The 27044-nt window shown below is 46.2% G+C and overlaps 1 protein-coding gene across 11 annotated transcripts in view; it reads right to left on the reverse strand.

Moving 5' to 3' along the window:
* The window catches only part of PLEKHA7 (pleckstrin homology domain containing A7), a 234127-nt gene that overhangs the window by 34189 nt on the left and 172894 nt on the right, over nt 1–27044 (reverse strand). For 6 of the 11 annotated variants that reach the window (XM_055094181.2, XM_055094178.2, XM_034932215.3 and 3 more), the window contains 5 exons: nt 14565–15035; nt 5246–5768; nt 4621–4707; nt 3618–3737; nt 1556–1609 (listed from right to left, as the gene is read on the reverse strand). In XM_055094181.2, the coding sequence (XP_054950156.1) occupies nt 1556–1609; nt 3618–3737; nt 4621–4707; nt 5246–5768; nt 14565–15035 (1255 nt within the window). The remainder of the gene's footprint in view (nt 1–1555; nt 1610–3617; nt 3738–4620; nt 4708–5245; nt 5769–14564; nt 15036–27044) is intronic. The other 5 variants (XM_034932218.3, XM_055094183.2, XM_055094182.2 and 2 more) reach the window with 1 other exon arrangement.

Here is a 27044-nt window from a genome sequence, read left to right on the forward strand (position 1 = left end):
GCAGGAGGATGGGCTGGGCTGCCACATTTGGTCCATACAGCTATGCTTGAGCATTTTGAATCCTGAGGAATTACTACCATACTTAGAGCAGTCACTCAAGCTCTGTGTGACCTGACTGTCAAGTGAGTTAGACAGTCCTGGCCTTGAGAGAAAGCTCCTTGTTCTCCTCACATGCTAAAGCCAGGTCTTTTTGCTCATAGCATCCACCTTCCTTCCTAAAGCCTAGGATAGAGTCAACAGCCTGCATGACCCAGCGCCACCTCCCCTCTGCTGCCCTGGCCACAACCACTGTGCCCTGGCTCTCCTTGGCTCTCACTGATCCTTCCCTTTAAATCTCAACCAGCCCCAGCACCCCTGGCTCTTCAAAGCTTCAAACACATGCCACCTCCTCCCAGAAGCCTCTCCAGTGTTGTAACCCACAGAGATTCTCACCATCTCAGCTCTGAGAACCAGGCCAAACAGATCTTTGTCTAGTCATTGTAGAGGAGTCTGTTATTTGGGGATAATTTCTTTCACCAACCCAAGACTATCTGGAAGTATCTCAAGACCAGACAGACTCAAATTTTTTTCTGCATCTCCGCATGTCATCTGGGTACAGAGCAAGTGTTCAACAGACACAGAATTGCACTGGTTGATTTCTAATCAAAAGCCCTGATCTCCTTTCATTGTGGGGAGACCCCCTTTCCATCTTCTTCCTTAGGACCTGATGTTCATACACCTGCTTCTATGAGGCTGGATGAAGATCCCCAAGTTAAAACTATCCCAAGCCAGGTATACTGGAGACTGTAGGGAGGCACGCCACCCCTCGTGGCAGTCACCTGAGTGTCCCATGGCCCCTCACCCACCTTTTCAGACCCACAGCTGACTAAAGGTCACATTCCTCCAGTCTATTTCATGGCTCAGGCGTAAGAAGTGCTTTTCACAGTGGGAGCTTTCAGAGGACTGTGGGCAGGGAACAATAGGCCTCTCTTCCAGGCAGAATGCCTCCTGCCTTCTCTACAGGAGCTTTCTTGGCTCTCTCTGTGCTGAGAAAGCTAATTTAGAGCCTGAAGCCTTATCACCTACAGGGAGGGGCCCAGCCTTCACCTCCTAAACCGAGATGGGAGACTACCGGTGAGCCTCAAAGCCATGCGATTCCATGTGGAGCCTGCTCCCCTAGCAACAGAACCAAAGAACCCACCACACCACTTGTGGCTGAAAACCCACATTAGTGAACCAAACATACACCCCTGCCCCCACTGGAGACTCCGAAGAAGTGACTGGTTGCTTTTGGAGGGACCTTTTTGTTCTGACCAAGAGAAGGAAGAGATCAAGGTCTCGCGCCCTCATTCTGTAAGTCAGGGACCTCACAACAAAATTCCCAAGAAACTGAAAAAAGGCAGAGTTTGAGTCTGTAAGAAATAAAATTCTTCTGATTCAAGATGGGAGACATCTTGATTTAGAATTCAGATTGGATAAGACCTGTCTGGCCTTTGGCTTTGGGCTTGGCTCCAGTGAGGTGACACTCTCGGAAAGGTGAGTATGCAAGGAAGGCAGGAACCCTGATGTCACTTACCTTTAGATCCAGGTACTCCAGGTCTTTCTTCAGCTGGAGGTAGGTATCATCAGCCTTCAAATGAAGCAGAGAGGGAAAAACACAGTTATGAACACCAAGAGTTTCCATAACTTGAGGTTTCACATGTGAATTATTTACATCGTGCAGCTTTGGGAACAAGGAACCACAGTAGACCAACACATCAGGGGCCACAGAGGAAGCACAAATGTCTCGGTGCAGCTGAGAGCCGTCTTTCAGCAAGGCGGATCTTGCAGGTCACTGTGGGGAAAGTCAGCTTGTCCCCCACTGGCTAGGGGAAGAGTTTGGCAGGGAGGATCCTACCCCAGGGCTAGGGTAGCTGAGGCAGTGCTGTGCTCCCAAGATAGACCTGGGAGGTCCACCTGGAGGAGCATATGCCACACCTGAGCTAGAGCACATCAGTCATCATCGCTCCAATTCCATCCATCAAACCTTTGGTCTGGATCACTTCACATGCATGAAGATGAAGCTCACTGGTGTGGGTGGACACCTTGAAGAGGCAGGGAGATGGCCTGGGTGACCCAGGAGGTCCCAATACAACCTTGGTTTCCAGAATGATAACCACCAGCAACTGCTGGAAATTTCCTGCAAGTTTGGTTCTTTTTGCTCAGCATGGAGCCAATGTAGCCATGTCAGGAGCTACCTGAGGCAGGTGCAAGGTCAGACCTATCTGCTTGTGGCATCTCTGACAATCTATCAAGTTCTTCAGTATAATTACCAGAAACAGTGAAAATAAGAAAAAGACTCTTTGATTTCCTAAAACTCATGCTTTCCCGTGTAGCAGATCACAGAAGCTAACTGTGAGGCAGAGGAGCTGTGAAAGCTGTGAAAGAAAAATAATCCAGGCACCATCTTCTCAGCAGACTAAGAGGGTCACAGCCAAGCAAGCCAGGGCCGAGGCAAGTGGCCTTTGCTTACAGCTCTGAGGTAAGACAGTCACACAGACAAACCACACGAAGAGTTGAGGCAGGGCTCTTATGCATGGGAATGTCTGAAGGACAACTGTCAGGGGCACTAGTGGCTTGCAAGGTCTTGTGTCCCTAAACTAACTTCTTACCCATCTATACTCCCCAAACAGCTTAGTCCCTACACACTTGCCATAGGAGTAAGACAGAACAGAAGAAGGTTATTCAAGATCACTTAGATTCACAACTGATGATAGTTTTTCACTGACATTCATTTTTCTGAATACATTTCCTAAATCTCTCAAAACTCACTAAAACAGAACAAGGAAGGAAGGTAACAGTCCTGTCACCTTCCTCATCTGTCCCCTGCCTACCTCTGTACAGCCTGGAGGACCAGCCTCATTGGCTGAACCTATTTTTGCCTGAGGACAACCCCAGGGAGGGATCCTTTTCTTTAATCCTTCTGCTCAAGATACCCGGGAGGGCAGCCCCCTAGCCAGTCCTTGAGAAGCTTGCCTGCAAAGCCCAACGTTCTTGCAACAGTTTAGAACATTGTGTCATGCAGGCCTTGGATTTTGGCTGCAGCCTGCATGCTTCTAGCTGAGGGATCCTGAGCAAGTCACTTCCCCTTCTGGTTCCACTTGCCTTGTGTGTGGTCCTTACTCCTCTCCTACCTAACCTCTTCCAGCTTACTGTGAGGTTCAGCAAGATATGAGATGAGAAGACACTCTGTGAGGCAGCAGGGCACCATCCAGGTAAGAGAGGGCGCCCTGCATCTCCCTCCAGGCTGACGCATATGTGCCTTTCCACATCCCAAGCAGTGGCCACGGGGGCAACAAGGCTGTCAGCCAGCACAGCCCTTTGAACTTGACCATACACCAGCCTGGCAGTCACTACTTACAGCCAGAGAAGCGACAGTTTAGGGCCCCTACACCACATGCAGCCCCCCTCCCCAGTGCCAGAAGGGTAGGCTCAGCTTCCACCACCACAGAGTGTCTGGCAGTAGCATCCAGAAGCAAACAGGCAGCGAACACGCGAGAGCCAGACAGCAGAGACAGACCAGAGCACGGGCACGAGCGAACGCGAGCCAGCATGTCACTCCCTGCCCCCGGTCCTGAGAGGAGCCCACCAGTGCTGACCTGGCAGGTGGGAAAGGTCAGCTGGTGCTGCAGTAACTGGCCGATGGCGAAATTTCGCACACTGGCCAACTTGGCCTGGTGCCGCCTTAACCGGGTGAGAAGCAACGAGAGCTCCTCCAGCTGCAGATGTGTAGACACAGCACAAGGAAGTTAGCACCGCAGGAGCACACTGCTAGAATTATGCTCTTCACCCCGGTGTCAGTGCCAGGACAGCACTGATGTGACACCGTTAAGCAATTACTGTGTCAATTCTGTCATTAGGACAAATAAAGGCACTGGCAGTAAAAGGGCTTCAGGAAGTTTTTTTCAGGAAAGCAACAACCAACAGTGCAACCTCACCCAGACCCAAGATTTTTTTTTCTTCTGCTTTGAGACAGTCTTGCTTTGTCACCCAGGCTGGAGTACAGCAGCGTGATCTCAGCTCACTGCAAACTCTACCTCCTGAGTTCTCGTATCTCAGCCTTCCGAATAGCTGGGATCACAGGAGTGTACCACCACACCCAGGTAATTTTTGTATTTTTAGTAGAGACGGGGTTTCGCCATGTTTGCTAGGCTGGTCTTGAACTCCTGGCGTCAAGTGATCCACCCACCTCGGCCTCCCAAAGTGGTAGGATTACAAGTATGAACCACCATGCCTGGTCTCAGACTTGAGCTTTGAAGATTGAGTTAACTAGCTAACTAATCAAAGATCAGGGAAGAAAGGAGAGGCACTGCCTGGGGAAAAAGGTGGGTAGCTGGAAAATGTTTCTGGCAAAATTCATCTTGAAAGAGGAGATAAGCCTAATATTCCCCTACATTTCCCTGACAAGCTCTTCCCCTTCACTGGGGACCCAGTGACAGCCAGGTGACCCTAAGCAAGTCATTCAACTTCTCTGAGCCTCAGTTTCCTCATCTCTAATATGGGGGTTGATAGCTGCTCTCTGGACTGCATTGTACTAACTCAGAGGAAGGAAAATGTTGATGAGATAGGGCTTTGCAGGCTATGTCTTGTCATTCACCTTACCGATTTTCCATGTAAACTGGGAGCGCTGACGGTGTGGGTCATGTAACCCATGGAGGGCATGGAGCGTCGGTCCACATGAGATGAGTTCTGCAAGTGGGGAGACAAGAAGTCACACTGGAGCCCAAACCTCTGCCACTCACTCCCAGGGCAGCCCGCCCCATGCCATGTCCCCTCTGAGCCCCAGACTTCTCATCTATGAAATGAGCACACACATCTTACTCTCAGGGTTAGAACACTAAACTGTGAAAGCCTCTTGGAAAGTGAAAACTTAAGCTGGGTTGTTATAATTTAACTGACTGGACACAGATGTCTTTTCCTGCCTTTCAAGATGCCAGGAAGCTGACTTGTAGTTGTGTGACCCTGTGCAAGTTACTTTGTCTCTCAGCGCCTCAGAGTTCTCTCATCTTTGAAATAGGCATAAACATAGCACCTACCTCACAGGGTTGTGGTGAGAATTTAAAGCGAAGCCCTTGGGAACTGTGCCTGGCATCTATTATTAAAATGTACTGCCTAAGTATTAGCTATCATTATTATCCCAAATTACTCAAATTTGTGTTCAAACCAGGCAAAGCTCCTGGCGCCCTCATGATGACCCAGCAGCCTGGCAGAGCTTCCCAAGCCTCACCTTGACAGCGTGGCCCCGTGCCCTCCTTGGAGAATCCCCCAGCGAGATGTCCACACTCCTCCTCTGGTCCGGTGGCTTCACTGTGACTCGCTCTGCTGGTGTGTGTGGCCGCCGGGGTGGGAAGACCCTTGGGGGTCCTGGGGGAGGGATGTCTGAAGGAGATGGAGGCACAGAGATGGAGCGGGGCACCTCTAGCATGCTCCTGCTCCGGCCCTGGTCGGTGAACTCTGGGGAGCCGAGGCAGATGGGCGCCGTGGGGCTGCCGTGCCGGAACTGGTGGCGCTGCTGCCACTCGTAGAGCTGCCACACGGTGCCATCCCGGTGCGCCCGGCGCTCTTCACTCGACATCTTCAGGTGGCTGGCTCGGTCCTGCGCATACTTGTAGTCACTTGGCAGGTTTCGGGGAGGTGGCGAGGAGCCCCCCGAGGGGTGTCGGGTGCTCTTGGGAAGAGTCTGGTAGTTTTCTGGGAAGGACAGGGATTGGCCAGGACCCTGGCGAGGAAGCGTCTGGTCCAAGGGAAGACTGAGGAGAAAGGGTAAGAATGGGTCAGGCAACCAAGCGAGGGTTCTGCCAGGCTTTGGGGAACATATCTAAGTACACCCACAAAGCTGGGCATGTGGGAGAGTCCTGTAAGAACCTCAAAAGAATGATCAAGGCCGACATCCAGGACTTCAGTCACTTCCCCTTTTTGCAGACGACTCCAAAACCATTTTTCTCTGTCAACTTCCTCTGCCAGGACAACTTGGCTACCCCATGCCCATCACTTGGAGTGCAATGTGATTAAACCTGGCTTTTCCTTCTCTCTCCGCTGCCAGCAGTCAGCTCTTTCAATGGCTATACATATTTATAGGAAAGGCCTCACAATTCTCCAAGTTACCAAGATTTTCTCTCTGCCTGGTATCCTTAGCACCAAGTTCCAGAGGTTCATAAAGGAAGTGGCTGGCATCAGTTCTCTTTTTTCTGGACTCTTCTAGTCCAGATACTGATTAATTATCTCCCTCCAGACAACTCTGAGATGCTCCTAATGGGTTTCCACTTTGTCCACAGTCAAGTGCTCTGATCATATCAGTTCCTTGCTGCAAAAACTTCCATGGCTCCTTGTCCCTTCTGAAATAAAGTCTAAACTCCTCAGCCTGGTACTCACAGCTCGCTAGCAGCTGACCTCAACACCCACCTTGCAGGCCTGCTGTTTTCTCACTGCTCTTCCTACGGGCCACGCCAAATGCCTAGGGCCCAAAACTGAAGGAAGTACTCCATCTCAGGGTCACCCCTACACCTGCTGGTGCCTGTCAGTCAGCCTCACCCTAGTCCCGTCCCAGCCTCCTCCACACCTGAGCAACATCTTGCAACGGAAAAAGGAAAAAGGAGTCTAACCTGGGTTTGAAGCCAAGCTTGACACTTGCTGGCTTTGTGACTCTAGGCAGCTCACCTGACTGCTCTGACCTTCCGTTTCCTTACTTGTAACAGGAGGATAGTATTACCTGCCTCATAAGGCTCTTCTGAGGAATCAATGAGACAGGTTAGGAAATGCAACCCCCACGTCTGATACACAGAAGGTCCTTCACTAACGTGTGTACCCTTCCTGCCCTTCTTAGTCTTATAACACTGTTCTTCCCTCCCCCTGCCTGGATGGTCTCCCCTTGCTCTATTTACCCAAGTCTTACTCATTCTCTAGGATGCTGGCTCATGCCTTCCCCTACGTGGACCTTCTGTAGTGCCATAGCCCTCAGTGATCCAACTCTGTTTGACCTAGTCATCACACTGCCTGTAACTTTTCCAAGGTCCTATATTGATGTGATCTTTTCATACTTCCAAGACATGTTTTCTCAGGCCAAGGTGAAAAATTCTTGAAAGACAGGAACTGTGTTTCACACCGTGGTATTGTCCACAGTCTAAGAAAGTCCTGTGCGTAATTAGCCCTTCAATAAACACTCCAGCACACAAAACTGGATATGACTTCAAAAACTAACACCAACTAGCCATCTTATTTTCTTTCTTTTTTTTTTTTTCTCTTTTTTTTCTTTTTTGAGACAGAGTCTTGCTCTTTTGCCCAGGCTGGAGTGCAGTGGTGCAATCTCCGCTCACTGCAACCTTCGCCTCCTGGGTTCAAGTGATTCTCCTGCCTCAGCCTCCTGAGTAGCTGGGACTACAGGCGTGTGCCACCATACCCGGCTAATTTTTTGTATTTTTAGTAGAGACAGGGTTTCACTGTGTTAGCCAGGATGGTCTCGATCTCCTGACCTTGTGATCTGACCGCCTCGGCCTCCCAAAGTGTTGGGATTACAGGAGTGAGCCACCATGCCCGGCCGCCATCTTATTTTCTTCTGGAGTTTCGCTGTTTTGCCCAGGCTGGAGTGCAGCGGTGCAATCTTGGCTCACTGCAACCTCCGCCTCCCGAGTTCAAGGGATTCTCCTGCCTCAGCCTCCTGAGTAGCTGGGACTATAGGTGTGCACCACCACGCCTGGCTAATTTTTGTATTTTTAGTAGAGACGGGGTTTCACCATGTTGGCCAGGCTGGTCTTGAACTCCTGGCCTCAAGTGATCTGCCCCCCTCAGCCTACCAAAGTGCTGGGATTACAGGCATGAGCCACCGCGCCCAGCCTCCAACTTATTTTCTGAGAAGGAAAAAAAATTAAGCAAAGGACAAAGTATGGAATTTAACTAAGCCTGAGAGGCAGTATGATGTTGTAAAAAGAGAACAAGTTTTAGAGTCAGACAGGCTTGAGGTCAATTCTGACTCTGCCTTCACCTATCAATTTTATCTAACATTTATTTGGTGCTGATATTGTGCCAGACATTGTTCCAAGCCAACACTACTCAAAGTGTGGCCTGTGTGCCACCAGCATCAGCACCACCTGGGAACTTGTTAGAAATGCACATTAATGAAATAAGCCAGGCATGGAAAGACAAATACCGTGTATGACCTCACTTATATGTGGGATCTAAAAAGGTCAAACTCATAGAAGAACAGAGTAGAGAGGTAGTTACCAGAGGTTTTGGGAGGGAGAGGAGAGATGGAAGAAGAGCTGTTGATCAAAGGGTGCAAAGTTTCAGTTAGGAGGAATAAGTTCTGGTGACCTACTGCACAGCATGGTGACAATGGTTAATAATAATGTATATTTCAAAATTACTAAAAGTAGATATTAAATGTTCTTACCACCAAAAAGGATAAGCAGGTAAGGTGATGAATATGTCAATTGGTTTGATGTAATCATTTCATAATGTATACATATATTAAAACATCACATCTACCCCATACATATAATTATTGTCAATTAAAAATAAGACATATTTTTAAAATGCTGGTTATCAGCCCCACCTCAGACCTACCTAATCAGAAACTCTGGGGATGCTGCCCAGGCATCAGTGTCTTAACAAGCCCTCCAGGTGATTCTAGTGCTCTGTAAAGTTTGAGAAACTGTTCTAATTGTTTTAAAACAACTCATTTAATCACTTTAGCTATACGACCTCAGGCAAGTATCATCCAGGCCCTCTAAGTCTCACCTTCCTTATTACAAAATGGGGATAGTAAGAACCACTTAGAAAATTGCTGTGAGGATTTGAAATAGTTGTCATTCAAATAAAGCTATCTTTGCCATTACAGTAGATAATTTTAAGATCTCTTCAACCTACTTGTCGCGCCTGCCAAGTGAGTCGGCCTGCCACTAGGTGGCAGGGTTTGCTATCGATCTCCCAAAGTTAAGACACAAATGTGCCTCTGAGACGGGGCAGTGCCTGAATCCTCAAAACAGAGGTGGTAGCGGTGGCAGAAACCAGGCTGGAGGCTTCCCCTGGGGAGTTCAGGACTTGACTAACCATTGTTCATTCTGCCAGAAGCAAAATGCAAACTATGCAAAGCATTTCAGAGCTGTGCTCCCACCCATACGCCCTTCCTGCCTGGCTCTGCAGCTCACTCCCCTTGCCTGCCTACAGTGCGTGGAAGGTCAGAGTCCACCCTCACCTCCCCACTGCCCCCCTAGCTGCACCTCAAATCCCTAAGCTCATCCTCTAACCTGTACCCTCCATTTACACATAGTCTGCCATTTTGGAATGACCCCAAGGTACCAGTGCAATGGTGAGCCCTGGCTCTAGGGGTCAAAACAAGGTAACTAACTATGGAGGAGGGACACAGGAGGAGGTGGTACTGTGGTTGAAGTATAGACCCCATGCGACCAAGTGGGTGCTTCCAGAGCAGCTTCGCCCCTAACAGCAGATCCATTTGCTGGCCCCCTAACCTCCGGTCTTACCCAAAAACTGGGCTCAAGGTCTCCTTATACCATGCTCTGTGGCCACAGGGCCTCCCTGTCACTGAACAGGCACTAAACAGGATATTCTGATACAGCCATTACAGAAATGGTCATGTGGAAATGCAATATCATTTTTTGCAACCAATTATTATACTTTACTCAGCAGATGTTCCTCACCCTAACTTCCAGATCAATCACACAGGACTTCCATTTTCTACTCTTTTCCTTATTGTAGTGTTTGAGTCTCCTGATCCTAACTCTATCCCTCACCCCAACGTTTCTATTTTACAAGTATGCATTACTTTAAACACTGGGAGGTCAGGGTGGGAAAATGAAAGCCTAAAATTTCAAAACAAGCTCTTAAAATACAGTGAGATTCTGAGAGTGTGTCAGTCTGTCTCCCACAAACCATATCCTAAAAAAGTTTAATGATGTGAAATATGTATCTCCAATTAGAAATAATTCCCTGTTGGTTTAAAGCCAAAAATACAGGATCATATTGCAGTTCAAATAACCTTCCTCCCAATGTCTTAATGTGCTCAGTCTAATGAGATTAGCAGTCTCGATGATATGCAAAGCAGAGATATCTATCTCATATATTTTCAAATGGAAAATGGAGGAGTTCCTTTATTCAGCACCTAGATCTATTTATGACTAACTGTAAGAGACTACAAATATATCTTTAAGAAAAAAAAAATCTGGGACTATAAGAGGCAGACCTTTTAAAATACAAGAGGATAATCAGAGACTGAGACACTTTGCTCACTTAAAGATTGACAGCATTTTCTGTTCTATCTTCTGCCTTCAATTCTTCACTTTTATTCACTTTCTAGCCCATTGAGATCTGCTTGCCCTACTGGAATGAAATTCCTCTCACTGTGTGCTCAGTGACCTCTAAAGCCAATGAGCTGTTCTCCTCTACAGACCTGATGTCTCCCTGCCCCTTAGATAAGAATGGCTCAAATCCCCATCTTGCATCCCAGGGAAAGTCCTATGCCCTCCCCATCCACCTCTCATTTCCCTGTTAACTTCTCATCCTTTAGGTCTCTGGTGCATACCCCACTCCCAACTCTCAAATTCAGGCCATTGTGTGTAGCAGAATAACATGGTTTACAGGCTGCTGGAGCAGTTATGTAGAGACATTTCATAACTGACAACTTATCACTGCATATCAGTCACCCAGCTTTTGAAAGTTTTTTCTGTGCCCCTGCCACAAAGAGTTTCTCACTGGCCATGCCGTCTTACTGATTTCAACCCCTCCTTTTACTCTGCGTCCTGAGCTAACTTTGACCCTGTAGCTCTGTTAAGCATGGTAATTCAGGTTTGCCCATCTAAGCCCATCAAGCAGCTCAGTGGAAAAAGGGTTTCTGTTACTGAGCAAAAGACCCGTGAGGTTCTGGACTTTCCTTCAGGGGTGCCCAGCCTCCTTGAAAGGTACCACATCTCAAGTGTCTGCTTTTGGTAGGGGAAAAAAAAAGGAAAGAAGGCACCATGCCCAGGTGGAAGTCCTTACCTGCACCACCGTGCACTGCTGACTGGACTCCTTCCAGTTGAAACTCTCCCCAACAAAACCTCCAGTTTTCCTCCCCCATCTTCTCTTCATCTCCTTCAGGTGACTTAGCTTTTGCCTGACCCTTAGGCTGGGGGTCCTCAGTGTTCAGTTGTTGGCCCTCTGCAACTGTGCTCTCTCAGTTGAGGATTCTTAGTCCTGGCTGCACATTAGATCACTGGGGGAGGAGGGATAGGGGAAAATGTGCTTCCTAAAACCCTTATGTCCACGCTGCAACCCAGACCAATGGAGTCAGATTTCTGCGCAGGGGACCAAGGCCTCACCAAATGTTAAAACTCTCCAGGTGATTCCAATGTGCAGCCTAGCAACAGTTTCTTGACTGTGGACATGCACTGGGATCACCTAGGGAGTTGTATGTATGTATTATTTATTTATTTATTTATTTTTTGGAGACAGGTTTTTGCTCTATCATCCAGGCTGGAGTGCAGTGGTACAATCATAACTCATTGCAGCCTTGAACTCATGGGCTCAAGTGATTATCCCGCCTTAGCCTCCCAAGTAGCTGGGACCACAGGTGCATGCCACCACATCCAGATAATTTAAAAAACAAAAAATTTTTTTTGGTAGAGATGGTGTCTTGCTATGTTGCCCAGGTTGGTTTCAAACTTCTGGACTCAAGCGATCCTACCACCTCGGCCTCCCAAAGTGCTGGGATTATAGGTATCAACCCCCATACCTGGTCAACCTAAGGAGCTTTTAAAACATACTGATACCTTGACCTCACCCCAGATCAACTACATCAAAATCTCTGGCGTTGGGCCTCAAATGATCAAATCATGCAGACAGGATTAAGGAACATGGCTGTAAGCATTCCACCCTGGGTAATCTCAACTACTGCCAGGGCATTAGTTACCATCTCTAAGGCAATGACTCTAGAATTCCTCTACAGACTGTACCCACATTCCCTATAGCCTCCTGATCATCTCTACCTGGATATTCCCAAAGTACCACATTCCTCGCCAAGCTCATGTCTCTTACCTGTGCTTGTATCTGCTGCACAGCACCATATCTACCTATTAACCAAGCCAAATCTGAATGCTAACTCCAACTCCACCCACGTCCAGAACTCCAACTCCCTACTTACATGTCCAAAATGGAAATCCTGATTTCCCCCAACTTGTTCCTTCTTTACCCTTCCCTATCTCAGTAACCGTCCAGTTGCTCAAGTCAAAATTCTATAGATCTGTTTATTGTAGCATTATTCACAATAGCCAAGATTTGGAAGCAACCTAAGTGTCCATCAACAGATGAATGGATAAACAAAATGTGGTATTTATACTCAATGGAGTAGTGTTCAGCCTTAAAAAAGAATGAAATCCTGTCATTTGCAACAACATAGATGGAACTGGAGGACATTATGTTAAGTGAAATATGCCAGGCACCGAAAGACAAACTTTGCATGTTCTCACTCATTTGTGAGAGCTATAAATTAAAACAATTGAACTCATGGAGATAGAGTAGAATGATGGTTACCAGAGGCTGGGAAGGGTAGTGGGCAGGGGGGAGTAGGGATGCTTAATGAGTACAAAAATATAGTTAGATAGAATCAATAAGAGCTAGTATTTGATAGCGTAACAGGATGATTATAGTCAACAATAATTTATTGTACATTTAAAAATAACTAAAAGGGGTCAGGTGCAGTGGGTCATGCCTATAATCTCAGCACTTTGGGAGGCCAAGATGGGAGGATTGCTTAAAGCCAGGAGTTCGAATCCAGCCTGGTCAACATAGCAAGATTACATCTTTATTTTAATTTAAAAAATAAAAAATAACTAAAAGGGTATAACTGAAATGTTTATAACACAAAGAAATGATAAATGCCCGAGGTGATGGACACCCCAGTTACCCTGTGATTATTACGCATTGCATACCTGTACCAAAAGATCTCATGTACCCACAAAAATTAAACAAAGTTTTTAAAATTCTAGACATCATCCTTGTTGTTTCCTTCATCCCACATTCGAATTCACTTATGAGTGTCGCTGTTTCAACCTCCAAAATGTATCTCAAATTGGTTTATTCACCCTATTTCTATTGTCACCCTCCTGGACTACTGCAATAGCCTCCTTCCTAGGCTCTTACCTTCTTTGTGAAATATTCATCAGATCATATCACTTACCTGCTTAAAACCTTCCCGTGGCTCCCTATTGCTTTTTCAAATAAAATTCAAATGCCTTACTTTGGAGTATGAGGACCTACATTACATTACCCCTGCCAACTTTCCAACCTCACTCAGCAGTAAGGTCATCTTACAACCACCTACCAGGGGCCTACTTAGGCCGGCACCAATAAGAGCAGCTTCCCTTCCCTGTGTCCTCAGACAGTAGCTTTCTGTTTTATTAATAAGACACAAAATGTGAACAAACAGGATTGACACCTGGTCATTCTCAGTTGGGAATGGGAAGGTGTCTTAGCTACAGCACAACACGCCTTCTCTTCTAGTCTGCTCCACAACGTCTTATCAGTTACTTAGGAAGGCTCCATTGTGATTTATCCACCATCCACTCTCACAACTGCCCAGCTGGACCAGTTTAAAGAGGTTACAGCAACCTACATATGCATAACACACCCACATACTTGAAAACAGGACTAGGCTATTCCCCTAGGAGCACTGACCACCTCCAGAGTCCACAGGTAGAAAGTCTGGGCCTGGCCAACAGGGAGAATGAAGTGTGGCCTTTCAGAGCATGTTATCAGGCCTGTGGCAGACTTGGTCTGGATGCTGGCGCATCCACTGCAATCCCTGGGGAGCTCTCTGAATGCACATTGGCTTTGCTATCTCCTCTTTTGTCAGTGATTTGTTTAGAAGCCTGAAAATAGTGAGGGGAATCTGTCACGTCTTTCATAATGAAGACAAAGCACAGTGGCTTCTGGGGACAACGGGGAAGCTAGTGACCCTGAATTCTTCACATTCAGAAATGTGTCCTAATTAATCTGAAATTATAATAAAATACAGACAGTGCTTGGCAAATAGCAAGAGATGCATGCCTTCTAAATAATTAAAAACTTCTTGAAGGAATGGGTCTGATAAAGCCCAATGTCAACAGTGCCTACGCACTTCTGTATGTGCCTGGAATTAAAAATGAATCTGTATTTACTCTAGTTTCTATAAACATTTTTTGGATGTAGAGAAGTAGCAGCACAAGAGGAGAAGATCGATTATCATTTACATGCTGAATGTCTCAAGGCATTCTCTCTGAGGAGCCGAACAGACTCTGGTGTAATCGCATGGGGGCCTTGGAGGCTCACAGACCCAGGACTGAACTCTGGCCTTACCACCTGTGTGCTGTGGGCAGGTTCCTTCACTTCTCCAAGCCTCAGTTTCTGTCTATAAGTTAGGAATATCACCCTTTCTTGCAGGGTTGTTACAGGGATTTACGTAGGTAATGGCAGTAAAGAGTTTAAGGCTGCCCTTACGCAGCAAGTGCTGGCTAAATGACAGCTCTTGCCACTATATTATCGCGCTTGTTATAAGCAGCGATCCTGAGTCTATTACTCACCTCCTGCTGTCCCCTTTCTGGGCCCTTGCCCAGTGCTCCACCTGGGCCAGATTGCTCTTCCTTTGGCTGTGTTTCTCAGGGTTGGTCCTGGGAGGAAAGGCCCGCTGGTACCCGCCAGTCCCATTCTGTTCTCCTGGGCCATATGAGGCAGGCAGCATTCCATTCTTCTCTGCCCGTTGGGGCTGTGCCTGCTGGCCTCTTGGGCCACTGGGTAAATCCATAAACAAGGCATCCTCCTCGGCTGGTGAGTACGGAGACCTGGCCTTGCTCCGGTCCCGCTTGCCCTCCAGTGGGTCCCTCTGGGAACGGTACTGCTCTCCCTCCTGCTCCTGCCTCTCGAAGTTGACAATGTCATCATGGCCACGATGAGGACAATCTCTCGTATGTCCAGGTCCCACCCGGCCACATTCGTGACAGGACTCTGTGTGGTTGGCCTGGGGGACAGCCTGCCGCTCCACCTTCTCCATATCCCTGCAATGACAGCAACACATTCAGTTTGCGCCACAGCCAAGACTCCATGATGAAACGCACTGTACACTCAATCACCTACAGGCCTTTGCACAGGCTATTCCCTCTGCTCAGAACACCTTTCATGCTCATGTCCTCACTCTGCCTGCCTAACTTCTGCTCCTTTGGGGATCTGGCTTAACACCACCTCCTCCAGGAAGCCACCCTGACATACACTTCCAATTTAGAATAGGATCTTATGCTGACCCCACTGTCACACTAATCGCACTGAACCATAACTTTGTTTACTCATCTAGCTCCCAAATAAACTATGAGTTATTTTTGGCCAGTGGCCCACCTGGCTGATCATCATAAGCCCAGAACTTCTACACAGTGACTGGTATGGAATAGGCACTCCGTAACTACTACTGCAAGAGAGAATGAATAAATTATACATGTGACATTCCCATGAAGACCACTCCCGTGCTCCTATTCTACTCTGTGCTACTGATCTTGCCTTTTCCTTTTGCAATTTGTCCATTTGGGGCTTAAATGGAAGGCTCCTGAGCTCAGGATCCCTCCCACTGGTGTCTAACACAGCCCAAAGTACAAATGATAGCATAATTAACACTCTTCAAAGATGGCGAATAGAGAACAGGCACAGCAACCACTGTATGTGAATAGCAACCTGTTTCTATCTTATCAGGGAACAGTTCAAACAGAAACAACTCTCAATGACTATCTACAACAATTCTGTGAAGTATTATTAGTCAGATTTTAGCAATAAGGAAACTGACTCACAGAGAAGATCGATTATTTGCTCAAGATCAAACAGCTGGAACAGAGTGGAGCCTGGGCTTAAACCCAGGTAGACTCCAGAGCCCATGTGTGTTAGGCTTTGCTCTACTGCCTCTCCACATGTGTCTGTGCAAACCTGGAAGCTATAAAGGAGAATGGGGAGGGGTGATAGGTCAGGGTGTGAACTGAGGCTACAGGAAGAGCTTTGGTACATGGTGGAGGGCTCCTCTTTCATGGTCCATCTCCCTCTGTAAGCTGCCCTTCTCTCTGCCTCCTTGGGGCAGGGTCCTAGTTGTCTGCATCCTGATCACCTGGCACCAGGGATACAATAGTGGCTCCACAAGCTTTGCAGAATTTAGATTAGGGAGGCAAGAGAACTTGCTCCAGCTCAGCTCAGATGGACTAGAAAAAATAACAAAGACGTTTACTTAGATGGGGCAGCTGGTTTAGCTATGCTCCATGGTTAAAAAAAAAAAAAAAAAAAAAGGTCCTAGCCTTAAGATCCATCACTCAAAATGGCCAAGCCAGAGGCGTTTTCATCTCAACATGAGAGTACATAATAGAAATGCTACTGCATTTACATCTCCTTGGCCACACCCCAGGTGTCTTTGCAACAACTTCAGAACCTCAGCTATCAATAATCAACACAGATTCAGCGCAGAAGCAACTCACCCTGAGAGCTAGTTAGAATGCCAATATAACGTGAAAATACAACCCTCCACATGGGATCTGCTTCTCACTGTGTGTGGGTCTGTTGCCTTTAACTTAGGCAGAGTGATATGGTTTGGCTGTGTCCCCACCCAAATCTCATCTTGAACTGTAGTTCCCATAATCCCCATGTGTCGTGGGAAGGACCTGGTGGGAGGAAATTGAATCATGAGGTAGGTTACCCTCATGCTGTTCTCCTGACAGTGGGTGTGTTCTCATGAGATCTGACGGTTTTAGAAGCGGCTTTTCTCTTTTTGCTTGGCACTTCTCCTTCCTGCCATCATGCAAAGAAGGACATGTTTGCTTTCCCTTCCACCATGACTGTAAGTTTCTTGAGGCCTCCCCAGCCATGTGGAACTGTGAGTCAATTAAACCTCTTTCCTTTATAAATTACCCATTCTCAGGCAGTTCTTTACAGCAGTGTGAGAATGGACTAATATACAGAGAGAACTGAGAAAAGCAATCATTCTTCTCGCTGTTCACATACCAATGTCTTTTCCATGGAAACCCCAAGCTTTGTGGAAAAAAATAATGCATCTTTGGAACTCCTTTTATCCAACAGAGGACATCTTTCCTCTCCAACCCCCACACTGTATCCACTGCCCTTCTGATAACAGCATTTCAATTTTCATTTGGGAATCACTTTCTCCTACTCTCAGTCCAGGTGGTTCAGGTGCTGCTGACTCCCTGTCCAGCTGAGGCTCCACAGTCTCAGTGACTGGTTCAGGAGTTGACTACTCCAGGCCAATCAGAGTTAGCCCTGGGACTTGGGTTGGAGCTGCTGCAACTATGTGGGAAGGCACTACTTGAGAATGAAGTTAACACAAAGGAAAGCAGATGGAGAAACACAGAATCCTAAAAACTTGGCTTAAGCTCCTACATCTAACCATATGTAAACCAGATATCTCTTTGGATTTTCTGGTTGTGAATAAATAAATTCCTTCTTTTTTTTTTTCACAGCGTCTTGCTCTCTCACCCAGGCTGGAGTGCAGTGGCATGATCACGGCTCACTGCAGCCTTGATCTGCTGGGCTCAAGTGATCCTCCCACCTCAGCCTCCTGAGTAGCTGGGACTACAGGTGCATGCATGTTTTAATTAGCTCTGCTAATTAAAAAAAAAAAATGTAGAGACTGGGTCTTGCTATGTTACCCAGGCTGGTCTCAAACTCCTGGGTTCAAGTGATCCACCTGCCTCAGCCCCCCAAAGTTTTATGATTACAAGCGTGAGCCACCCTGCCGGGGGCCTAAATTCCCTTTTTCAGTTGTTAGAGTTTGGTTTCTGCTACTTATACTGAAAGGGGTCCTGCCTATTAATCATTTTACAATGACATATTGAGATAGTAATGAGTGAGGGCCCGTTCATTGTTAACATTCAGTGGCTCTATAAATTCCAGTAGGAGGAAAATATGGGAAATATTCAGGAGCCCATACTTACAGAAAAAGTAATTCAGCCGGGCGCAGTGGCGTGCCAAGGGAGGTGAATCACCTGAGGTCAGGGGTTCAAGACCAGCCCGACCAACATGGTGAAACCCCATCTCTACTAAAAATACAAAAATTAGCTGGGCATGGTGGTGTGCACCTGTAGCCCCAGCTACTCAGGAGGCTGAGGCAGGAGAATCGCTTGAACCTGGGAGGCAGAGGTTGCAGTGAGCTGAGATGGCACCACTGTGCTCCAGCCTGGGCAACAGAGCAAGACTCCACCTCAAAAAAGAAAAAGTAATTCTTACTGTAAGTTTATAAAGGGACAACTCTGTTCCACAATGTACATATGACAGGTTTATTTTTTCTTTTTTCTTTTTTTCATACGATAGGTTTTAGCTTTGTCTTTCCTTTCTCCCTTTAAGCCTCCATAACTAGATTAGTGTAACCTGAACCAACAGTCCTCAAGTTGCCTAAGTTGGCCATTCTTTTGTTTTTTCTTTTTTTGATACAGGGTCCCACTCTGTCACCAAGGCTGGAATGCACTAGCGTGAACAGAGCTCACCACAGCCTCAACCTCCTGGGATCAAGTGATCCTTCCACCTCTGACTCCTGTGTAACTGGTACCACAAGCGCCTGCCACCATGTCTGGCTAATTTTTAATTTTTTTTTTTTTTTGTAGAGACAAGGTCTTTCTTTGTTGCCCAGGCTGGTCTTGAAATCCTGAGCTCAAGCAATCCTCCCACCTCAGCTTCCAGAAGTGCTGGGATTACAGGCACGAACCACTGTGCCAGGCCTATTTTCTTTATTATTTCTCACATCCAGGAAACTACCCATAGAGGATGTGCTGAGGCTACTTCGGAGATGATGAAGGCTCCAGCTGCCCTCTGGATCACACTCTGGCCAAGTCGCTGAAGCTTTAGAATCTGGCATGCTGCTTTGGTTTCACTTGCTCTGATATTTCTAAGTGGTTACTCCAATTGTGATACCCAGGTAATTGTATCTCCTTGTTATTCACACCCCAAAGATAAAGAGCACCTTGTCATAAAAGCCAGACAGTGAAACAAATATGCCACCTATGTGTATGACATTAGAATTGAGAGGAAATGAAGGATTCTTCAACTCTGGGACCCAAAGATTGTGGGCACAATGTCTCAGTCCAACCAATTGTAATGTGGATTTTTCTTCCTTCCCTAACCATTCACCATGTATTTACCAAGCACCTATACAGCCCCCACTGGGACAGGCACCTGGGAGTATAAGAGAGTAGCAAAGAAAATAGCCTTTGCCTTCAAAGTCAGACAACCCTGGAGCCCAACTTAATTATGGTAACCACATTGAATACTGTTCCCATAAACACCTGACCCTCAAATCATGGAGTCTGTTAGTCTTCCCTAAGCTTGGAGCTAATTTAACCATAATTCTTAGTCCTTACTATGTATGTACATGAGTATATACACTTCCATATATGCCAGTGCTTCCTGGAAATAAATTTGACAGAGGATGATAAATCATTTTCTTTAAATTAATACCAGCATTTATTGCAAAACAAAGCTTTAGAGGGTGGCAGAGCGAATGGTAGTCAGCTTGCCACTGGGCAGTTTTCTAGCCCTGAAGACTGTGGGGTTATGAACAGCTCCTTATTCCCATGGCTCCCAGGACTTACATAAAATGCACCTTTGTTCCCAAAATGTTCACGCTGTGGCTGCAGGTAAGAAAGGTGAAAGTAATATTCCCTACTCCCCCACCTTACCAGACCTAAACATTTAACTTACTAAGTTATGGAATTTAAGGTCAAAAAGGTTTTTTGGTATTCTCCCTGTCTCCTTGCATTCCCCACAATTTAACACATGACCTCTCAAATTTGTGACACTTGTCACAAAACAGATCTGCAATGCTCGATTTAGCACAATGATGGGAAGGAATGAAGCACCCCTCGGCTGTCAATGACTGTATTACTCAGGCAGCTTGGCCATGCAAAGCAGAGATGTTTAGCTAAGAAAACACAAGCCTTTCCCAGCTGGGCTGCTGTTCCCATGCAGGTCATTGCTATGATCGTGAACATCTGAAACCAGTCACTGTTCAAAAACACAGGAAATTCCTGACACTCAGTGGCCATTTTGGCCATATGTGTCACTTTTTGAAAATAACAGCTGGCACAGGTTTTAGAACCAGCTGGACCTAGATTCAAGAACTGGTTCCACCACATATAAGCTGTGTGACCTTGGGCAAGTGACCTCTCTAGTTTCAAGTTCCTCATCTATAAAATGGGATAACAGTGTCTCCTTGGGTTGTTGTGAGGATTAATGGTGCACAGAAACAGCACAGCACAGTGTCTGGCACACAGTATGCCCTCAAATACAAATGTCTTCACTACCCAATAGGTATTCCCTCCTCCTTTGCCCCAATTTTTTGAAAGTCGCAATGTACCCAGCAAAACACTTATATTTCCCAATCTCCCTTGTAGCTGAGGATGATCATATAACATAGCTTTGGCCAATAAGATATAAGCATAAATTGCTAGGCGGAGTCCTCCAGGAAAGTCTTTACAAGAAGGCAAGCTTAGCTAACCCTTCTCTTCTTCCTGCCTGGGATTTAGACTTTGCTGAATTGCAAAGTGATAAAAATAAGGATGCAAGTCATATGCTAAAAAGCTGGGTAGAAGGTGATAAAAAGCCCATGTCCCTGATTGCATCACAGTGCTACTGTACCAACCTACTGACTACCCCTGGATTCCTGCTATGGGAGAAAACTAAAATCCAATTTGATTATGCCACCTTAAATTGGGTTGTTCTATTTCTAGCAACCAAACATGACCCCTAACTGTTACAAGGGGCTACTCTTATCATTGACTGGGGTTGGGCCCCAGCATTTCTAGCATATCACAGAATGCTATTTGTCTGTTTAGAGCAAATTCTTATTTTCCCTTGCAAGTGGGAAGAGCACATACCTCAGACTGGCGATACTTCTCTCTTATTTCTTTTCTTCACAAGAACTTGAATGTTAACAGATCTTACCAAGCAACTGTGCACTGATTATTATTTTATTCTGCCTCCAAATCATTTATCTCATCAGGCAATGAGGAATATTTCCCCCTATCTTAATGCTAAATGCACACACACCCCATACACATTCAATCTCATTCAAAGACTGAGATGGGAAGAGGAATGACAGCTTGTAGGGGCTTGATTGAACCTTAGTCCTGATGTCCAACACAGCCTTTCTGTTGTAATCCCACTGGAAGGATCCCTCCCCGCTCACCTTACCTAAATGACCAAACTAGGAGCCTAAGAACAAGAACCCAGGCCACTGAGAGTCTTGGAGAGTTGGATCTGAGCCAGGCCAGATGATGAAGTCCTGCCATGGGAAACCAGCTCAGCCTGTGTTAACAGATCCTGGGTCCTGAGCACTGATCTGCAGTCTCAGGAATAGGGTGGGCTCAAAAGCCAGAACCCACTCTGGGCATAATCAATAGACTTGTACAAAAGACTGAAGAGAAAGAAGCCCAAAGTATTGGAGCACCCTAAGGCAGGCTCGCTCTTTTGAATGAGTTCCTAGCATTTGAGGAAGGAGATAGCCAGGGAGAAATGGAGAAGGGAGTTAGTTTCTTCTTTTCCCCAGAGTTAAATAGGGCAGCTCCCTTGGGATGGAGGGAGAATAGCCTGCTACTTTTCATGCTGTGCTTTGCCTAAATTAACAAGAGGGCTTGACAGCTTTGATGACACCCTCCACAATCCTTCAGGCCTCCCTCCCACAGAGAAGAGCGAGGCTGCAGAATAAACGAAACAAACCAGAATGCTAGGCTGAGGCTGCCTCCTGCCTCAGTAGAGCAGCTATTGGCAAAATCCCTTTTAAAGTTGTAGGGATTGACAAACCAGACTAAGAAGAGAAAAAAGCTATTCCAGGCCTGCCAGCCCTCCTCACTTTATTCATTCCTGCCTGAAGAATCCTTCTTTCTTCTACCTGGGTAAGCCATGCCACCAGTCACAGCTCAACCTGAGCCACCCTGAAGCTCTAGCACACACCACGCTCACTCACTTTCCACCTCCCCAGGGAAACCAGCACTCCCGTTCTGGGAGATACATTTTTTTAATAGCCATGGCTTGGTTATTGTTACCATATGCTAGGCCTTACTGTGTGCTAGGAATCTGTCACGGACAACCTGCAATCCCTGTAACAATTCTGCAAGGTCAGGACTGAGCCCAGAGAGGCTGAGGGCACATACGACTACCGGATTACCTATAATAAATGGACTCTAATAAAGGACAGGAATCTGGCAGCGGCAGCCATCACTGACTGAGCACTTACTAAATGCAAAACTCTGAGCTAAGCACTTTACCACCTCTTCTTATCATCACACAAACCCACAGAGCTAGAGACATTTTACTTTCATGAAAGGTAATAAAAGTGGCCGGGCACGGTGGCTCACATCTGTAATCCCAGCACTTTGGGAGGCCAAGGTGGGTGGATCACCTGAGCTCAGGAGTTTTATATATATCTATATCTATCTATCTATCTATCTATCTATCTATCTATCTATCTATCTATCTATATCTATATCTATAGATATAGATATATATGTTTTTTGTTTGTTTGTTTTGTTTTGTTTTTTGAGATGGAGTCTTGCTCTATCACCCAGGCTGGAGTGCAGTGGCGCGGTTTCGACTCACTACAACCTCCTCCTCCCGGGTTCAAGCGGTTCTCCTGTCTCAGCCTCCTGAGTAGCTGGGATTACAGGCATGTGCCAACATGCTAATTTTTGTATTTTTAGTAGAGACAGCGTTTTGCCATGTTGGCCAGGCTGGTCTCAAACCCCTGACTTCAGGTGATCCGCCTGCCTAGGCCTCCCAAAGTGCTGGGATTACAGGCATGAGACACCATGCCTGGCCACCCTTAATAAATATTTATAGAATAAAAGACTAAATGAATGAATGCATGAACAAATGCACCAATTCAAGTTGCTGAAAGAAGTTCAGCATACCACAGAGAATGGGAAATGGCAAGAGATGAACCAAAGGTGTTTGTAGGGACCAGGCCCATGCAGGGTTTCCAAAGACTTACTAAGGAAATTGGACTTTATTCTAAAGGTGACTCTACTACAAGTTTCTTTAGTCCCAAGACAGGACTGCAGCTACTCCAGATAACACAGAGGTTAGGAAATTGAGAAAAAAGATGAGTTGTTTTCTGATATGCCCTCCTGCCTGAGTCACTTCTCAGTTTTGTAAGCTGTAAATGCCAAATAACCTCCTTAGTTGGTGCTTTAGCTTATTAGAGAGGAAAAAACATCCTTAGACAAGATAGAAAAGGCAGTATTATGGCGGAAGTCGGTAAGACAGATTTCAAAAAGGTTGTTGAGAATCAAAAACCAGAGTCCACAGCATGGCCAGTAGAAGAATATGGACGTGAGGCAGAAGATTACTTGGGGGGGCGGGGGCAGAGAGCAGGCCCTGCCAGTAGTGCAGGGTGTCCCTCACAGCACGTGGCGTGGGATCTCAAAAATACTGGAATTAATGTCTATCATGGAATTCTGAAGCCTGTGTAACAAACAAGAGAACAAAAGTCAGAGGTACAGGCTAGGCGCAGTGGCTCACGCCTGTAATCCTAACAATTTGGGAGGCTGAGGTAGGTGGATCACTTGAACCCAGGAGTTCGAGGCCAGCCTGGGCATCATGGTGAAACCTCATCTCTACAAAAAATACAAAAAATGAGCCAGGCACGGTGGCACATGCCTGTAGTCCAAGCTATTTGGGAGGCTGAGGTGGGAGGTTCACTTGAGCCTGGGAGGCAGAGGTTGCAGTGAGCCAAGATCATGCCACCGCACTCCAGCCTGGGTGACAGAGCGAGACTTTGTCTCAAATAAAAAAGTGAGAGTTGCAGTGAGGACTCTTAGCTCTGCTCCTGGGCCAGAAGAATAGGAAGAGGCTGGGGGAAGTGGGAGCTGAAGACAAATAGGACTGAGGGATGGGGCTGTAGGGACCCTGAACTGTTGAACAACTCACACTGCTAGGAGATGAGTACATCCTGGCAGAGAAGAGAGGGCAGTTTGTCCATAGGAGACTCATCATTGAGATCTAGGAATTAATGATGAAACTGGAAGAGGGTAAAGAGAAAACAACTGAAGATACTGTCAAAGCAAATCCTATGGAAGTTAATATAGCTGATAGGGAGCACCTACTATGTCTCAGGCACTGGACTAAGTAAGCACTTGATACATTTGTTTAATTTAATCCTTGTAGCAAGCCTATGAACTAAGAAAAATCAAGGTTTCAAAAGCATGCATAATTTGCACAAGATGACACAGCTAGAAAGTAGTAGAGCATGGATTTGAACCCAGGTCTATCCAATTTCAGAGACTAAGCACTGGGAGGAGATACCTAAGGCAAAAGAAATAGGTATAACAGGAAGTGAGGGATAAATCAGCTGGCCTGGACATTGATTACTGATGCCCTCTTTACCATGTCCCAGTAAGCCATTTCTGCCCATAGTCCTCTGCCCATGGAGCCCTAACACTTCCTTGGGAATCCGCACCACCTCACTCTCAGTCCTCGCAGCCTGGATAGGGCCCCACCCCTGGTTCTCAGAAGTGACACATGTGTTTCAGGCCTCTGCAATCAGCATGATGTTGTCCCTGGCCACGGAAGATGGTCGGGGACATAAATGTAAACTAAACCTGTCTAATCAGTATGAATCTCAGAGCTTCTGGACCAGACTCTGGCTCTTTCCTACTGGATTTTAACCTTGATGATATGAGTTTGGGACCACTGCAGCTATCTTGCCACCAGGCCCTAGATGTGCCAGGGACCTCCTCGTGGAGCTCAAGACTGAATTTAACACACAGGTGGGAAGAGCCCAGAGTCTGAGAATATGACTTCTAGTGATACTGTCTGAGCCTTGAACCCCATTGCTTCTAAAGCCAGGTCTATCTTGAGCTTTTCAGTGACATGAACCAATAAATTCCCTCCTTTTAAAGGTAAATTTCTCTGTATTTTCTGTCATCTGCAGTCAACAGTCCTAATACATACCACCACTAATAAAGGAAGCATCTGCCTGCATGAATAAAGAGAGAATCCTCTGGGTGAGAATCACAGAGGGAGCGAATGAAATGCTACTGTTGGGGCCACCCACTTACAGCGATGGAGCTTTTCCAAGGCAAAACACCAAACTGGAAGACAGGCAAGATTTAGTCTGCCTGACGAATAATTTTAACCAACCAAATGTCTGAACATCTTATTCTGGAAAAATAGAACATTTAATAAGTCTGTATTTGCTTGGTTGAAAATTTCAGCTCTCAGAAACTTATGGAGAAATGCTATTATGTCTTTATTGTGACTCAGAAGCTGGAAAAACTTGTGTTTTTTATTTTGTTTTAGTTTCTTGGGCTTTTTTTTGTTTTTTCTGTTTTTTGTTTTGTTTTGTTTTTGAGACAAAGTCTCACTCTGTCGCCCAGGCTGGAGTGCAATGGCATGATCTTGGCTCACTGAAACCTCTGCCTCCTGAGTTCAAGCGATTCTCCTGCCTCAGCCTCCTGAGTAGCTGGGATTACAGGAACCCGCCACCAAGCCCAGCTAATTTTTGTATTTTTAGTAGAGATGGAGTTTCACCACGTTGGCCAGGCTGGTCTCGAACTCCTGACCTCAAGTGGTCCGCCTGCTTCGGCCTCCCAAAGTGCTAGGATTACAGGCATAAGCCACTGCACCTGGCCTGTGTTTTTTATTTTTAAAGGGACAAAACCTTGTGCAAACATGATCATGGAGTTTTAAGAGTTTATTAAGAGCATAATAAGAATACATCTCAATGTCAGAGAAAAACTAGGGATGATACAATGGCCTGAGACTAGGGAAAGGGGAGGAGCCCTTCCAACACCAAAATCTGATGCTAAAAAATACCCAAATCTCAGCTATCTAGATTAATCCTCAAGGGTTCTAGCCAGACATCATTTATCAGCCATGCATTTTTTTCCTATAAAGTTCAATCTCGTTCTCAAATTCTCTCTCATCTAGCATCCTAGTCAGCCACAATGAATTGAGCAAAGTTGGGACACTATAAGAAACCCATTTTGCCATCTCTAGTGTAATAACACAGGGAACTCTTGAAGCTCAAATTATAAAAGGACATGTATAAGAAATGGAAGGCGGGGCACAAATCCATAGTGGAATGGGCCCACATGAACAATGGCAGAAAAAGTAAAGTCTAGAAGGAGCTGTTTGTTTATTTAAAGTAAAACAAAACAAAAACAAAATTTCTATTTATTAAAATACATGGGGGTTTAAAAAAAAGAGATGTAAGTGTCTCTGCTTAGGGAAGATGACCCAGCATAAACAGAGAAGGCAGAATTCTCCAGCTTCTGGGTTTAATTCCACATTTTCATTAAGAAGAATGATCTTCACCAGGAAAAAGGGAACAAACCTGGTTAAGAGAGCCTGAAAGTCCACGATGGGGAGGAAGAACAGGAAGCCCTACTCTCCTGTAGTTGAGCTCCAGGCCCAGCTATCAGTGGTGCCCCAGTGACATAAGGGAAATTGGGCTTGAGAAACCTATTGGGTGATCTCCAAGGAATCAAAGGGAAGCGGGAAAAGACCAGAATATCAGAAACTGGCAAACAGCATTCTGATTTTCAAAGAAGAGGAAAAACAAATTCCATAGCCTATCGTCAACCTCTGCAAGAGGCTAAGCAGCACTGTTAACCTGGCAGATTTCAGAGCACACAGGAAAGGAGGCAGCAAGAAAAGGCAAACAACTCAGTAGAAAAATGGGCAGAGGATAGATACAGGCAATTCCCTTAATAGGAAATACACGTGCCCATTGAGCTGGGCATGGTGGCTGGTGACTGTCATCTCAGCTACTTGGGAGGCTGAGCTGGGAGGATTGCTTGAGGCAAGGAATTCAAGACCAGACAGGGCAACACAGTGAGCCTCTGTCTCTAAAAAATGTTTTAAAATTAGCCAGCCATGATGTGGTGGCCCATAGCTGAGGTCCCAGCTACTAGGGAGGCTGACATGGGAGGATTGCTTGAGCCCAGGAGTTCGAGGCTGCAGTGAACTATGATCATACCACTGCACTCCAGCCAGGGTGATAGATTGAGACTCCGTGTCTTAAAAAAAAAAAAAAA

The sequence above is a fragment of the Pan paniscus genome, chromosome 9 (assembly GCF_029289425.2).
Source record: "Pan paniscus chromosome 9, NHGRI_mPanPan1-v2.0_pri, whole genome shotgun sequence".
NCBI lineage: Eukaryota > Metazoa > Chordata > Mammalia > Primates > Hominidae > Pan > Pan paniscus.